At 41.6% G+C, this 12546-nt stretch overlaps 1 protein-coding gene and 1 long non-coding RNA gene across 2 annotated transcripts; one reads left to right on the top strand and one right to left on the bottom strand.

The window, feature by feature from the left end:
- Positions 1-2192: 2192 nt before the first annotated feature.
- LOC106866459 lies at positions 2193-10595 on the top strand. Its single transcript, XR_001406832.2, has 4 exons — positions 2193-2378; positions 3619-3718; positions 10023-10178; positions 10275-10595. It is a non-coding gene; the product is annotated as an uncharacterized LOC106866459 (long non-coding RNA).
- LOC106866458 (transcription factor TB1) lies at positions 8639-10089 on the bottom strand. Its single transcript, XM_014900703.2, has one exon. It carries the CDS (start codon positions 9709-9711, stop codon positions 8902-8904), a length of 810 nt encoding a protein of 269 aa, XP_014756189.1. The 5' UTR covers positions 9712-10089; the 3' UTR covers positions 8639-8901.
- Positions 10596-12546: the final 1951 nt, after the last annotated feature.

Here is a 12546-nt window from a genome sequence, read left to right as displayed (position 1 = left end):
GTTGCTTGTCAAATAAACATAGCTAATCAGACTTCTCGAGATTTCATACATACATGTACAAGCTGATTTTGGTAGTAGGCTGTTTTAGCTACCGGATCTCGTCTTTGTCTCGTGGGAGACCAAGATTTGCGGTAACCACGTGGTAATTGGAAAATCCTGTTTTAATCAAAATATATTTTTTAAATGAGTATGTATTATAAATATCTAATTCTGCAAATGCAACGACAATATCTCTCATTCTCTCCTAATTTAAAGGTCACAAAAGTTCATTCCTAGCTTAAATTCAAGTTGAAGTTTTCAAATAAACGGAATTTTTGGACATACAATGAGCTTCCGATTGTTGTGATCCTATGCGGCCTTTGTTTACACCCTCCCTAAGCTCCCTCATAGCTCGCCATCAAAATTGGAGTTACCTTGTCCTTAGTGTGAAATGAATAACTAACTGTTTGGAATGGGTGACATGGGCTTCATGTAGTTGTTGGGGCAAGAGATTGTTAGTGGTCAACTGCGGTGAAGTTCGAGAGGAGTGATGCATAATGATGATGACACATGCAGGAAACATCAGCAACGGTGTTCCTCTGGCGGAGTGTTGGTAGGTTGATCGGTCCCGGTGGTGCCATGGATTGATATTGTCATGTTCCATGACAGCTACCCAGACCTATTTTGCTCTAATTAACTAGACATCTGAACTTTTGAACTAATGAGACTAATTAAAGAGATGAGGCAAAGCTCTTGATCCGGTACGTTTGAAAAAAAAATGTACAAAGATGGATCATCAAAATACAAGCCCCAATTAATGGGTCTGCATAAGCGGTAACGGTCTTGACCACGGTTTTGGGATTTCAAAGCTAAAAAAATCTGTCTCTACCGAAACGACTTGAGCTTTTTTGAATTTTCAAACTGAAGGTATGTTGATAAGGTGACAATTGCAATCCAACGTTGAAAGGAATTCTAGCGTGTATTGGTATGGTAATCTGATTTTTGTGCCGAAGGTCTTAGGTCCGTATGAACCAGACAACGCCAAAATGGCCAGGATGATTTTTATTTCGGACCCTATTCGGAAAAAAAGAATGAATTTATGTTCATTCGGCCCGAGAACCAACCCTGGTCTAGACACTTAATTTGCCCTATCCGATGTCGAACAAGTGCCCAAAATAAACCTGCCGTACGTTGATGTGCAGAATTTCTAAAGGTGCGCAGACATGTTTTGCAGGCGAACATGGCAAAGGCAGCAAGACCGAAAGCTTGCTTGCATGTGCTTTAGGATTTTTCTCCTTGGCTAACAGCTTTTAACTTTTTCAGCAGAGCATGGAAGAACTCCCCAATGTGATCGCGCCATACAATTTTTTTGGTCGTATATACCGATCAGAGACCGACTAGGGCCATAATAATGAGGATAAACTGCAGTTGGAATGCCACGGACCCACACCATCAGTCCCACAATCTGCAAGCCTAAATGACATTGGCGTACGTTAATCTATATAAGTTTTTAGTGAAAAAGGGCTTGACGCAAGAAGACAAGAAGAGCTTGCAGCAGAAGGTACGTACGAAAACAAACCATCGGTACTGTATCCATGTGCGCATGCATCACAAAATAGCTAGCTTTGGGCTTCATGGTACCTCTTCAACAGTTGGGTACTGTACGTGCGTCTGGGAACTGTAGGACGTTATATATGCGCCCATTAACAAAATCCTCCCGTATGTCTAATCACTGCCGCCGAAACCGTACATATCCCCTACCTGCACAGTACGTCGGTCGACAGATGCATAGGGAACCCATCCCGGCCGGCCATCCCCATTCAGTCCCGGCCTCCATGTCTCCGCCCGATTGGCCGAACCACACACACACAAGACACAACACAGCCACAGCGAAAGATGGGGACGACGTGATATGCAGTAGTCTGTGCACGTACGCTGGCTATCCAATATCAGAAAAAAGAAAGGGAGATAAGGCAGAGAGCAGGGGGCCTGGGTGTGCAGTGGATGCTAGCTACGGCGGCGAGTACGTGCGTAGTAGGGGCGTGGTGCTAGCTGCGACCTGTCGTCCATCCGGCCGGGCGTCAAGGATCCATCCATCGATATGCATCTGGTTTCTAGTGGCAGTAATCATGGCTACCCCTTCCAGGCCCCGGCCGGCCGTTTCTTCCTTTGAAAAGAACTGCACACACATGCAGATGCAGGCGGCAGAAAGGAGGAGCGAGCGCGGCCACACAAAGCAGCTCGCTCCGATCCTTCCTTAATTTCTCCCGTCCGGGCCGGGATGCAATGCATGGCCGGCAACGGCAACGGCAACTCCGTCGGTCGGAGCATCGATATGGATTCATTCTCGGCGCAGTGAAAGAGCTAGGAGCGAAGACAACCCGGCCGGCCAACTGGTGGTTAGTATGCATATATGCTTAATTAATCTCTCTCTCTCTCGTCTCTCTACTATGATATGCATGCATATCGGCCTTCGATCATCCGTTCGTTCATTCTCCCGGCAGCTAATAAGCTGGCTGCTGATGATCTCCATGTATGGGGATATATATGATTGTTTTTCATCACTAATGCTGCGCAAGGCTTTAGTGTCCATGGAAATGTGGATCGATTTAGTCTGATAACTGTCAATAGAAATGCAGGTATAAGCCGTACTTGCAGGTTTCAGTAGAAAGGGTTGCTAATTAATCTGCTGCTAGTTCAAATGCTTGCGCAAGCATATATGTACATACGTACAGTCCACTAAATTTCTATACACATACCTGCGCACATGCTGTCAAACAGATCTCAATGTGCGTCCAGTTTTGGGCACATTAACAGAATAGCAGTCATTTAACATATACTCCATATGCCAGAAAATTAGTATTACTTGTGTAAAAACTTTGCCTTTCTATATATATATCCCTTGATCTTAGGTGTATGAGCACTTGATTTACCAATGGGATCCCTTTACCAATTTATTTGGAGAAATTTTAGGAAAAGAATCTGCCCCAACATACGTTAGCAAAAAGTTATATGGGACAGGCCGGCCGGCCGGCCGGATGAGGATCAAAACTCTGTGCCAATTTACTATAGCAGGATTATAATACCTTTAAATTATTAATCCTGCCCGAATTAGTAATAGATCATATCTGTACACATTTATATACAGTGTGAATGGACAAAATTAGTTTCCGCCCTCACACTCCCAAAAAAATATTGACGAGGCCCTCTCTTTTCAGTTCAACTTTAAGACCGGTCAAAATACAAGCTCGACGGGCAGCTCGACATGCATGTTAAAACTGATAATACTGTTCAATTCAAGTCTTCAAGACCATATATTCTAAGGTACATTTTTTAATGTCGTACGTGCATGTGTCGCATGTATATATGCGTTCGGCACACATAAACATCATTCCACATCAAAATAATCAACATATATAATCACGTATTGCATGACATGTAGGAGTAAAGATGAGAGGGAGAGAGGTACTGCCACGTGGGCCCTCTGCTGAATTGGACCCCGCAAATTAAAAGGCTAGTATGATAGTACTGGGCCGAATTAATCAGGAAATTAAAATATAATAATTAACCTTGTTATTACTTGTTTAGTTCCAAATGACATGCCATGGAAGTAACATGACTATTTATTTTGCTGGTTAGGACCCACGCCAACGTTGCGTCACGTCATTCAAACTTCATTTGGAAATTGAGGTGCGGGCCGTGCGGCTGAGGAGGTGTTGACTTTGCCAACAATTGAGGGGTAAATATAGATTTTTTTTTCCTATACGTAATACTACATTGCATGTATTACATTCTAATTTGTGTATATATATTTTGTATATACACTTCATGGAGCTCCGAACAGTTATATACTTGTATTAGCACTCGATGGAGCAAACCAAATAAAACAATGCTGCGAAACGTAAAATAAAAACTGACTGGACACGTTAGGAAAATTGCATGGATGTTTTTACTATGCAAGGGATATTCGGCCATCATATATAGTTCTATATTGAAAAAAATTGTACATTAAAAAGATTGTCTTACTTCCGGGCGTTAGGTTAACAAGTTCGGGCAACTTTTATGCATCCGTGCAGTGTGTGTGTATTCACATTCCCAATTTTGCAGTACTCGAGTACTTAAGAGTACTACTCTTGATGCGTGCTGTCTAAGAAGTCTGACTCATATATATTCCGTATATCTAGCTACACTGATTAGCTAGGTGCGTAGTAAACCGGTAAACAAAAGTCGTTACTCCGTTGTATATATATAATTTTGTTAACTTTGACTGAGTTTGTAGAAAAAACCAAACAGATGTAACACCAAACAAAACCCTAATGATACTAGTTTGGTGTTATATATATTGATGATGTTTTTTCCTACAAACTTAGTAAAAAATTGATACGATTTGTCTTAAACCAAACCTAAATATGCAGACATTAAGAAACATCAGGAGTATTATATATGCAATGAAATACGTGAATAGTAATGCAATTTTCTTTAGGGTACAGAATAGACTCTTACAAGTTTATAGAGGAATATTATCCCTTTTAAATATTATCTTTTGATACTTAGAGCTGAGTATCACCTTTAATTAGTTAATTAACTACTAACTATGTTCCTAAATATAAGAAGTCCTGGCTTTGTCCTAAGTCAAACTCTTTAAAGTTTGACCAAGTTTATTGAAAAATTAATGTACTAACATCTAGAATATCAAATAAGTATACTATGAAAATATATATCATAATGATTTAATAAAACTAATTTAGAGTATAGATGTTGGTAGATTTTTCTATAATCTAGGTTAAAGTTTAAAAGGTTTTACTTAGGAAGTAGGACTTTTTACGTACATTTAGAAACGGAGGCAGCAGTTACTGTGCTTCTGTTTGTGTTAATTGGTTCGTTGTAGAAGCTAATCGGAAAATGATATGCCATATCACATATTTGGTTAGCAAAAGATTGCCACACAAAAGGTCTAGAAACTCTTTGAGTGAAATTTTACTAAATAGGTTTTGCTATAAAGAAGTTGATTGTTTTTTAGTCGGAGCTAATTAAGTCGATGTATGTGTTGACTGTTCGATCTTAATCCAACGAGAGCACGTCGGAGATGGGGATGTGGGAATGACAGCCAGATCTTTAATCCAACGACTCTAGTGCATCGACTGAGATTTAAGGTTTTATCTTAAAAATCAAGCGACTTGGAAATAGCCGGCCACACCCTTACTAAATTGGGAAGTATGGGTGTTTGGTCTGAGGGATCACCTTTGTACTCATGATATGATGGGGTGTCATGCATGGAATTCTGTAAGATTTGTTGGGATGAATCAGTCCCTGCCCTCATTCTACTTTGTTATGCTTACAAGGAGACCAACCCACCACATCACTCAAATTAACCAAATAAGAGAGCTACGACAATATGGTCCATACATGTCAAGCCGTGCCTTGAGACCTGGAACAGCCTAACTAATTTCTGGATGATCATATGGAATTGACCAAAATAAACTTCGGACGGTTTGTATTTGATATGAAGGTTCATCGTGTCAACAAAATGTAAATCATGTAAAAAAAATCAATAAATTCTTAGTTTCAAGAAGACTTTAAAGAAGTCATTTAGGGAGAAATATATCCAGATTAATAATTACGAACATGGCATGGTCAATATATCAAGGGAGCGTGCAATATTTTTAAACTAGAACGCCTAATCAGTAATATTACCTTACTCTGTATGTTCCAATTTTATAATTCTTATACAAGAACTCAAACCATGACACCTTTATTTTTGCAAAAAAAATCTCGACACGTTATCACTAATCATATGCATGGCTGCCGGATTCACTTCTTATAGCTAGCTAGCTAAGACTCTGCTATAGCATAAATATATGATTTTGCATGAACCAAAAATGTCCAGTGGGATCTCGTATTGATTATAGAAACCACCTCGCATGATATCCGGGCATATGTGTATATTGATGCATGTTTATGGCCCCGGATTCTTGCATACGTATACCCGGTGCCCCTGATTTATAAAATGCAAATAGGTCAGTGTATACTGATCGAGATTTATATAGACACGGCTGGCATACGACCTATACACTAAAACTAGCTAGATCTATCTCCAATCTCTGTCACCAAACTCACCAAAATGATCAAAATGTAGTACTCACCAAATTGATCAAATGTAATCTTGTACCCTAGGCAAAAGCATAGAAGTTAGAACCATGAGCACATCAAATAATATGCATTATTCACCCCTTAGTTAAATATATACATGGGTGTAAGTATCCATGTTTGGATATTTAATCAGGGAAGATAGAAACAACAATCTAAATAAATTCTTTTTTTGGAACGAAGGAAAAGCATTGCCATCTTTAATAAGTTTATGTATAAGTACACATGGAATTAGCATGGATGAACGTCATGTACTATACATAGCAACAATTGGAGATGTATTATACAATGACAAGCAAATAGATATCTAAGCAGTATATAGGTAAATATATAGGCTCAGGCCTAGCCGGCTCTGGTCTTTGAAAACAATAATTTGGTTCATGTACTTAGGCTATATATAGACGATAAATTTGATTTTTAAAATACCCACACAAAAGATTTTTAAAATACTGATGACTTCTCTTGCTAGCTCTCATATATCCTTGTCAATTTATGTACCAAGATCTCTGCAAGTTGAGTATGATGATTTTGGTGACAAAAAAATGCACTTGTCCATGGTATAATTTGCTATTAGTCGCATTTATTAATTATGAATGTAATCATTTTGCTATTAGTTGACCATATATAAGATGCATGATACAAAGTTGTCAGAGTTTGGCTTATAACACCATATGTCCTAAAGGAGACACTGCAGTATATATATGATATTGGTTAGATCAAATACATATAGTTATATTACCTAAAATTTAGGTTTACTTTTACTAAAAAAATTGTAACAAGAAATAATTAGTGATAATAAACTTTCACGATACGAAAAATTACAGGTAAAGAAAAGTAACACTAATAGTAACAGATTTTTGTTAATTTTTGGCAAGAGAGTTTGAACCTACCTAGCTAGACAACAAAACTGAGGATCGGACTAAACTGAATTAGTGTTTGTTTTCAGATGATTGAGCTAGCACATGGCACTGCATACTTTTGCCTTCATGCATATGACTAGCTAGCTAGCTATCTACAAGTGTCAATCATTGAACGCACTTCTTCTTCTTTACTTGTTGCATTCAGATAGTAGTACTTTTTCCCTCACTTTCCAATATCAGTTGTGCACCAATGTGAGGAAACTAGTCAGATGTTCTCAGGCAACAGATTAAGGCCGGCCGGTAGCATTTTCTGTATGATCAACTAATTTTCATTAACTACATAGGTACTGATCATTCTTGGGGAACTATGTACACACATGCAAACATGTTAAGTGCCACAGGAAGTGAATAAGTTCCTTAATTAGATTGTTTATTTGGTAGCTTCTATGCTAATAAGTGCTATCTTTGCTCATTTGTCCTCAGATCGATGTTACCCGTGTTGTAGTGATGCAGTTAGTATACAGGAATGATGAGTAGCAGTTGTTAAGAACAGGGTCAATATTACTGCATGATTTACTTGTCTTATGTAGATGAAGAAGCTTCCTGTTTTCACAACTATTTGCCGTATTACCAAGATAACTAAAAAGAAAAGCATGCAGTACTACTGTTATGTACATATCTGTAGTCAAGGTAGATGTTATCTGCTATATATATACCACGCAAATTAAAAATAATTTGTGCCAAATTAACACTTGGCTTGGTAGACATACTTTATAGTCAATTTTAGAAAGGATGTGGATCTAGCTACTTGCTGGTTACCTTACCAGGACCATTGATTCATTAATCATCACGCTGATACTCTTGCTTTTATGTTTTCGTCAACTTAGGCGCCTCTCTTTTATTCTCAGAAAGGGAAATTAGACTCGTCTTTTATCATATGGTTCACCTCCAGATACAGGTCACACAGGTATACATGATTCCCTGTGTTGGCCTTCTAGACCTAGATATGTGAATTTTATGTGATGAGCTTTGAGAAGAGGCAAACGGGTAATTCAATGAATTCAAATTCATGGTGACACCTGACCTGACATTAGATTGAAATATTACTTCTATTAGTCAGCTTTTGTCAAAATTATAGAATTGCAGAGCCAAAAGATTGTCCATTAACTATAAGTAAGCCATAATATGATTATCTAGAGATCGTGTGTAACCACAAAGACCTCAAACCTGATACATCCTTGCATAATATGCATGAAATGTGGCTTGATGAAATAAAAATTCTTCTTCAGTAGGTTGTGTTAGTTTAAGCAACAAAGCATATATACAGATGCCTTATTCATAAAATGAGTCTGCTAAACATATGTCCTGAATTCCAAATTAGGAGTAGTATTTTGGTTGCCCCTAGCTACTATATATATAGGGTGGTTTGAAGAATTTCACCTGAAATAGACTGCCCAAATCTTCTGATCAAAATGTGCTTGACCTGATCTCTTACGCATGATATTTCCCCATATAGCATCCGCGGGGAAAACTCAACTCACAACAACTCCAATTAAGAACCTTAAATTAGCACATCAGAAAAGGTAATCCAATAGATATAGTTAGCAAAATCCGAGAACACACATATGAGATATGACACAGACATACACCCAACAGGATCGATCATATTCATACCATAAAGATTTACTCGAAAATTTAGTCTCGGCGCGCTGGGTTGATATATATATCACACATACTTTACACAAGTCCTGTAATAACTAGAACCATAATAATGTATATACCTAGACATAGCATGCATAGGATCATGACGGAGAGGAAGGCCTAATTAATCAAATTAAGAGCCATATATATAACAAAGCCTTCACCGTTTGGACTGGAACATATTGTTTGCATATACAAGAAATCACCTTAATCATCAGTACTGATCCTCTGTTGTGGCAGCTCTCATCATCTCCTCCAGCTGGTAGTACTGGTAGTAGTAGTCCAACCCTTCCATGGGCTGCTCCATCGCCGGCGCCCCTGACGCGAACCAGTCCATCTCGCCGCCATCGCCGCTGACATCTCCTATGCTTTCCATCCTCTCGGTCGCTCTCTCATCCCTGAAACAGCCAGTGCTCGTCGAGGAGCTCGCAGTGGCTGCTGCTGCTGCCTCCCCTTTCTCCTTCCCCGTTATCGCAGCAGCAACAGCAGGAACCCCCTGCTGGGGAGTACTACTGTCGGAGAGGGAAAGGCGGTCGATGGCGGGCTTGGACTGGGTGAGCAGCCAGTCGACGGTGTTGCTGGCCTTGTCGAAGCCCAGCAGGTCCTGCAGCGCGAAGAAGTCCCGGGCCACGCCCACCGACAGCCGCATCCGCCGGTCGCGCACCCCTTGGGCCGTCCGGATCTTGCTGTGCCGGTCCGTCCTGAACGGCCGCTTCCTCCCGGCCCCATTAATCCCCGGCTCCGGAATCGCCGCCGGGGGCGCCGCGGTCACCTGCTGCCGGAGCACCGCCTCCAACGTCTCCTGGTGTTGCTGCTGCTGCTGGTACATCTCGGCGGGGAAGAAGAACTGCTCGTCCAACGACGACGCGGACGGCGGCATGTACTCAAGGCCAGCAGCAAAAGTAGGGTTGTTTGGGAATGGAGGACGTTCTAATTCTTGGTGGGAGACGACGACACAATGATGATCATGATCATGATCATGGTGATGATAGCGAGGGATCTTTGGGTGAGGAGGGGGTAACATCTCTGGAACAGTTAGAAGAAGAGCTAGCTTCAGTAGCAAAGCCAAATTAACTGAACAGCAGTGAATTGGGTCGAGTGGATGAACAGTTAGAAGCTTCCAGCTGTTCTGCTAGCTGGTCTGATGGTGTGGTTGGTAACTTGCATTGGTGGTACACAATATATATCAAGTATAACAGCTGCTAGTGCAATGAAGATCTAAAGTAGTGTTACTCCAACTTGTGCTAGCTCCTCTAGCTTCTTCTTGTTCTAGGGAAGATCTCTGTTCTATGTTAGCTAAGCATATCCATTGTCCATATTGTGGTGTGTGATCAGAAGGGTAAGGGGACTAAAAGGAGGAGGAGGAAGAGGAAAAGGGGAAGGCCAGAGGGGGTGCAGGAGGAAGAGCCACACGTACAGCAACCGGCAGCTAGACATAGACGTACTTGTAGGCATCTAGCTAGCTACCTAGGGTACTCCTCAAGGCCCCAGGTGAGCAAGATATATGCACATTGCAACTTTGTACTTTTAATTATTATTTTCAATTTAATTTTATTAATTTATTTCTCCTTGGCTCTTTATTTGCAGCTTGGTCTGCAGGTTGTCATTGGCATTGATGCATCATGCATGTACATATCGCTATAGCTAGCGATCTCAAAACTGTTGTGTGTGTACTGGTATATATGTGGGCACAGGAAAGGTAAGGCTGTTGCTGCCGCTTCTGGTGGTGGTGTGTGTGTGGGCTAATGATAAAGGCATTACTGTGAGGCCTTTGTCTATATGTGTGTGCAGTTATTACTGTAGGGACATGTGGGGATCAGCTATAGGGCCCGTACGCCTCTGAGCATGGTCAGATATTTGTACACATCTATGCATACAGTGCTAGAAAATGACGAGATATTTGATTAATCGGCACTATGCCCGTTGTCATTTTGTTCATTAGGGCATATCTTCGACCTAAGAGGCAATCAATTGCTCCACCGCGAAGAAAAAAGAGGCAATCAATTGATGGGTCTACTACTCTACTACCAAATAATGAACCGAAAAAGACAATTAATGGAGTAAGTCCATTTTGAACAAATCTAGGAACAGATTTTGTGCTAAATGAGTCCACAAATAAATCATCACCTCCAAAGTTGGGCATTTAATTGGTGACCAAATTAGGTTATTTGATGGGTTCACTGGTTACCAGAACGGCATGTGGTGGTGGATCAAGGACGATGAAATGTCGAGGTTGGACTCTAGCCTGGCAAGATACGAGCGTCGTTGCTACGAGGACGATTCACAATGGCAGTGGTGATGATGGAGGAGGAACAAAAGGCAGAAAGAGGAGGCGCTTGTGGTAGAGCACAAGGAAGATAAACGTGTAGTGGAGGAGGGGTGGCGCAGTGAGGATGCATGACGCGATGAGAAATAGCAGGGGAAAGACCAAAATTTGGCGGAGAACAAAAATGTTGCCAAGCCTACTAATGATACGGTCACGTAGGAGAGAAGTCCTCACTCAAATCGTCTACCTAGCTATCTCAAGACAGTCTACAATATTTTACGAAACAAAAGTGAAAAAGGGAAACAATTCCTCTAGGTCTCCATCCCACGCACCCTTCCACGCCTCTACACCTTGCCTCCCTCCATCCGATAGCAGATCGATTGATTCTTGAAAAAAATAATATGGAAATGAAGTGGGAAAACATTTTCCCTTCCCTCTACCTACATAGGACAAGCGGCGCTCCTTCCCCACCTTCCCCACCATCCATCCCACCAGTTGCCATCTCCATAGCTCCTCCTCGTCACCATAAAGAATCCTCTCTTCTCTTCCACGTCTTCTTGCTGTCCTCCACTTCTCTTCCTCCTTTGCCCTAGACAACTGAGGTCACTAAGCTCACCATATGGAGATACGGTGCTTGCATGAGTTGGAGTTTGACACATTGGTTTTGCACCACCAAGCTTGGGAAGATGCATGGTGCCGATCAAATGCCTAAAGGTTATTTTTGACATGTTGCAAGTCTGTATGGTGTTTATTGCATACACGCATACGCTATGTTGCAATGCTCATGAGGTTGTTGTAAGGGACTATTTTTATGTTGCAAATAGTTTTAGTTACTCAATGATTTGGTGTTGTAACAAATTGAGATTTATTGCATATGCATCTATTCTTGTTGCATAGGCGCAATTTAATTAAACATTGCAAAGCTTTTTTTTGTGTAGTTTTGGGCGGACTATGACCACCGCCGGAAAAGAAACACGGCACGTGTAGACAAAAGGATGCCGGCCCGAATGCTGTATAGGGTAGCCAAAAGATGCCCGGGCTACCTAGCAATTCGGGTTGGAGCATGCGCTCGCAGCAGCTCCCTCTGCATCTCCCATGAAGCCATGACCTGACCATGACCGTCAGTAACAATATCCTTTTCTCCGTATAGGCATTGCTACAAAGCATGCATCCACGCCCTACTAGCTATAGCTAGTCCGGCAGCTCCGTTTCCGTTCCGGACTTCGGGGTTCTTTCCGTTTTTGCATGCCGCCATTGTTGGCCGCTTGGCCGAACAACACCTGGACTGGAGTACTAGCTATGCCCGCACGCCAATCATCGGCTTCATATAGATATAGACCAGCCTTTGGGCTTTGGCCCACGCAGCCTCCTGCCTTTCCGGATTCCGGCCGGAAAAGGAAGAAGATAGAAGCCAGCTAGAGGTGAGGAGGAAAGATCGATCGTGTCGACGCCCGGCACGGCAGGCCAAACGTACGTAAAGCGCTGGTCGTGCAATTAAAGTACCAGGAGATAGACCGGCCGGCCGGCCGGTACGTGTCGGCGGGATCGAAGAATTCTTTAACGTGTGGGCTTCGCATGTACTTCTTCCGATCC

Source organism: Brachypodium distachyon, chromosome 3 (assembly GCF_000005505.3).
Source record: "Brachypodium distachyon strain Bd21 chromosome 3, Brachypodium_distachyon_v3.0, whole genome shotgun sequence".
Taxonomy (NCBI): Eukaryota; Viridiplantae; Streptophyta; class Magnoliopsida; order Poales; family Poaceae; genus Brachypodium; species Brachypodium distachyon.
Note: the sequence above shows the minus strand (reverse complement) of the source record. Positions and strands in the feature narration are given on the sequence as shown.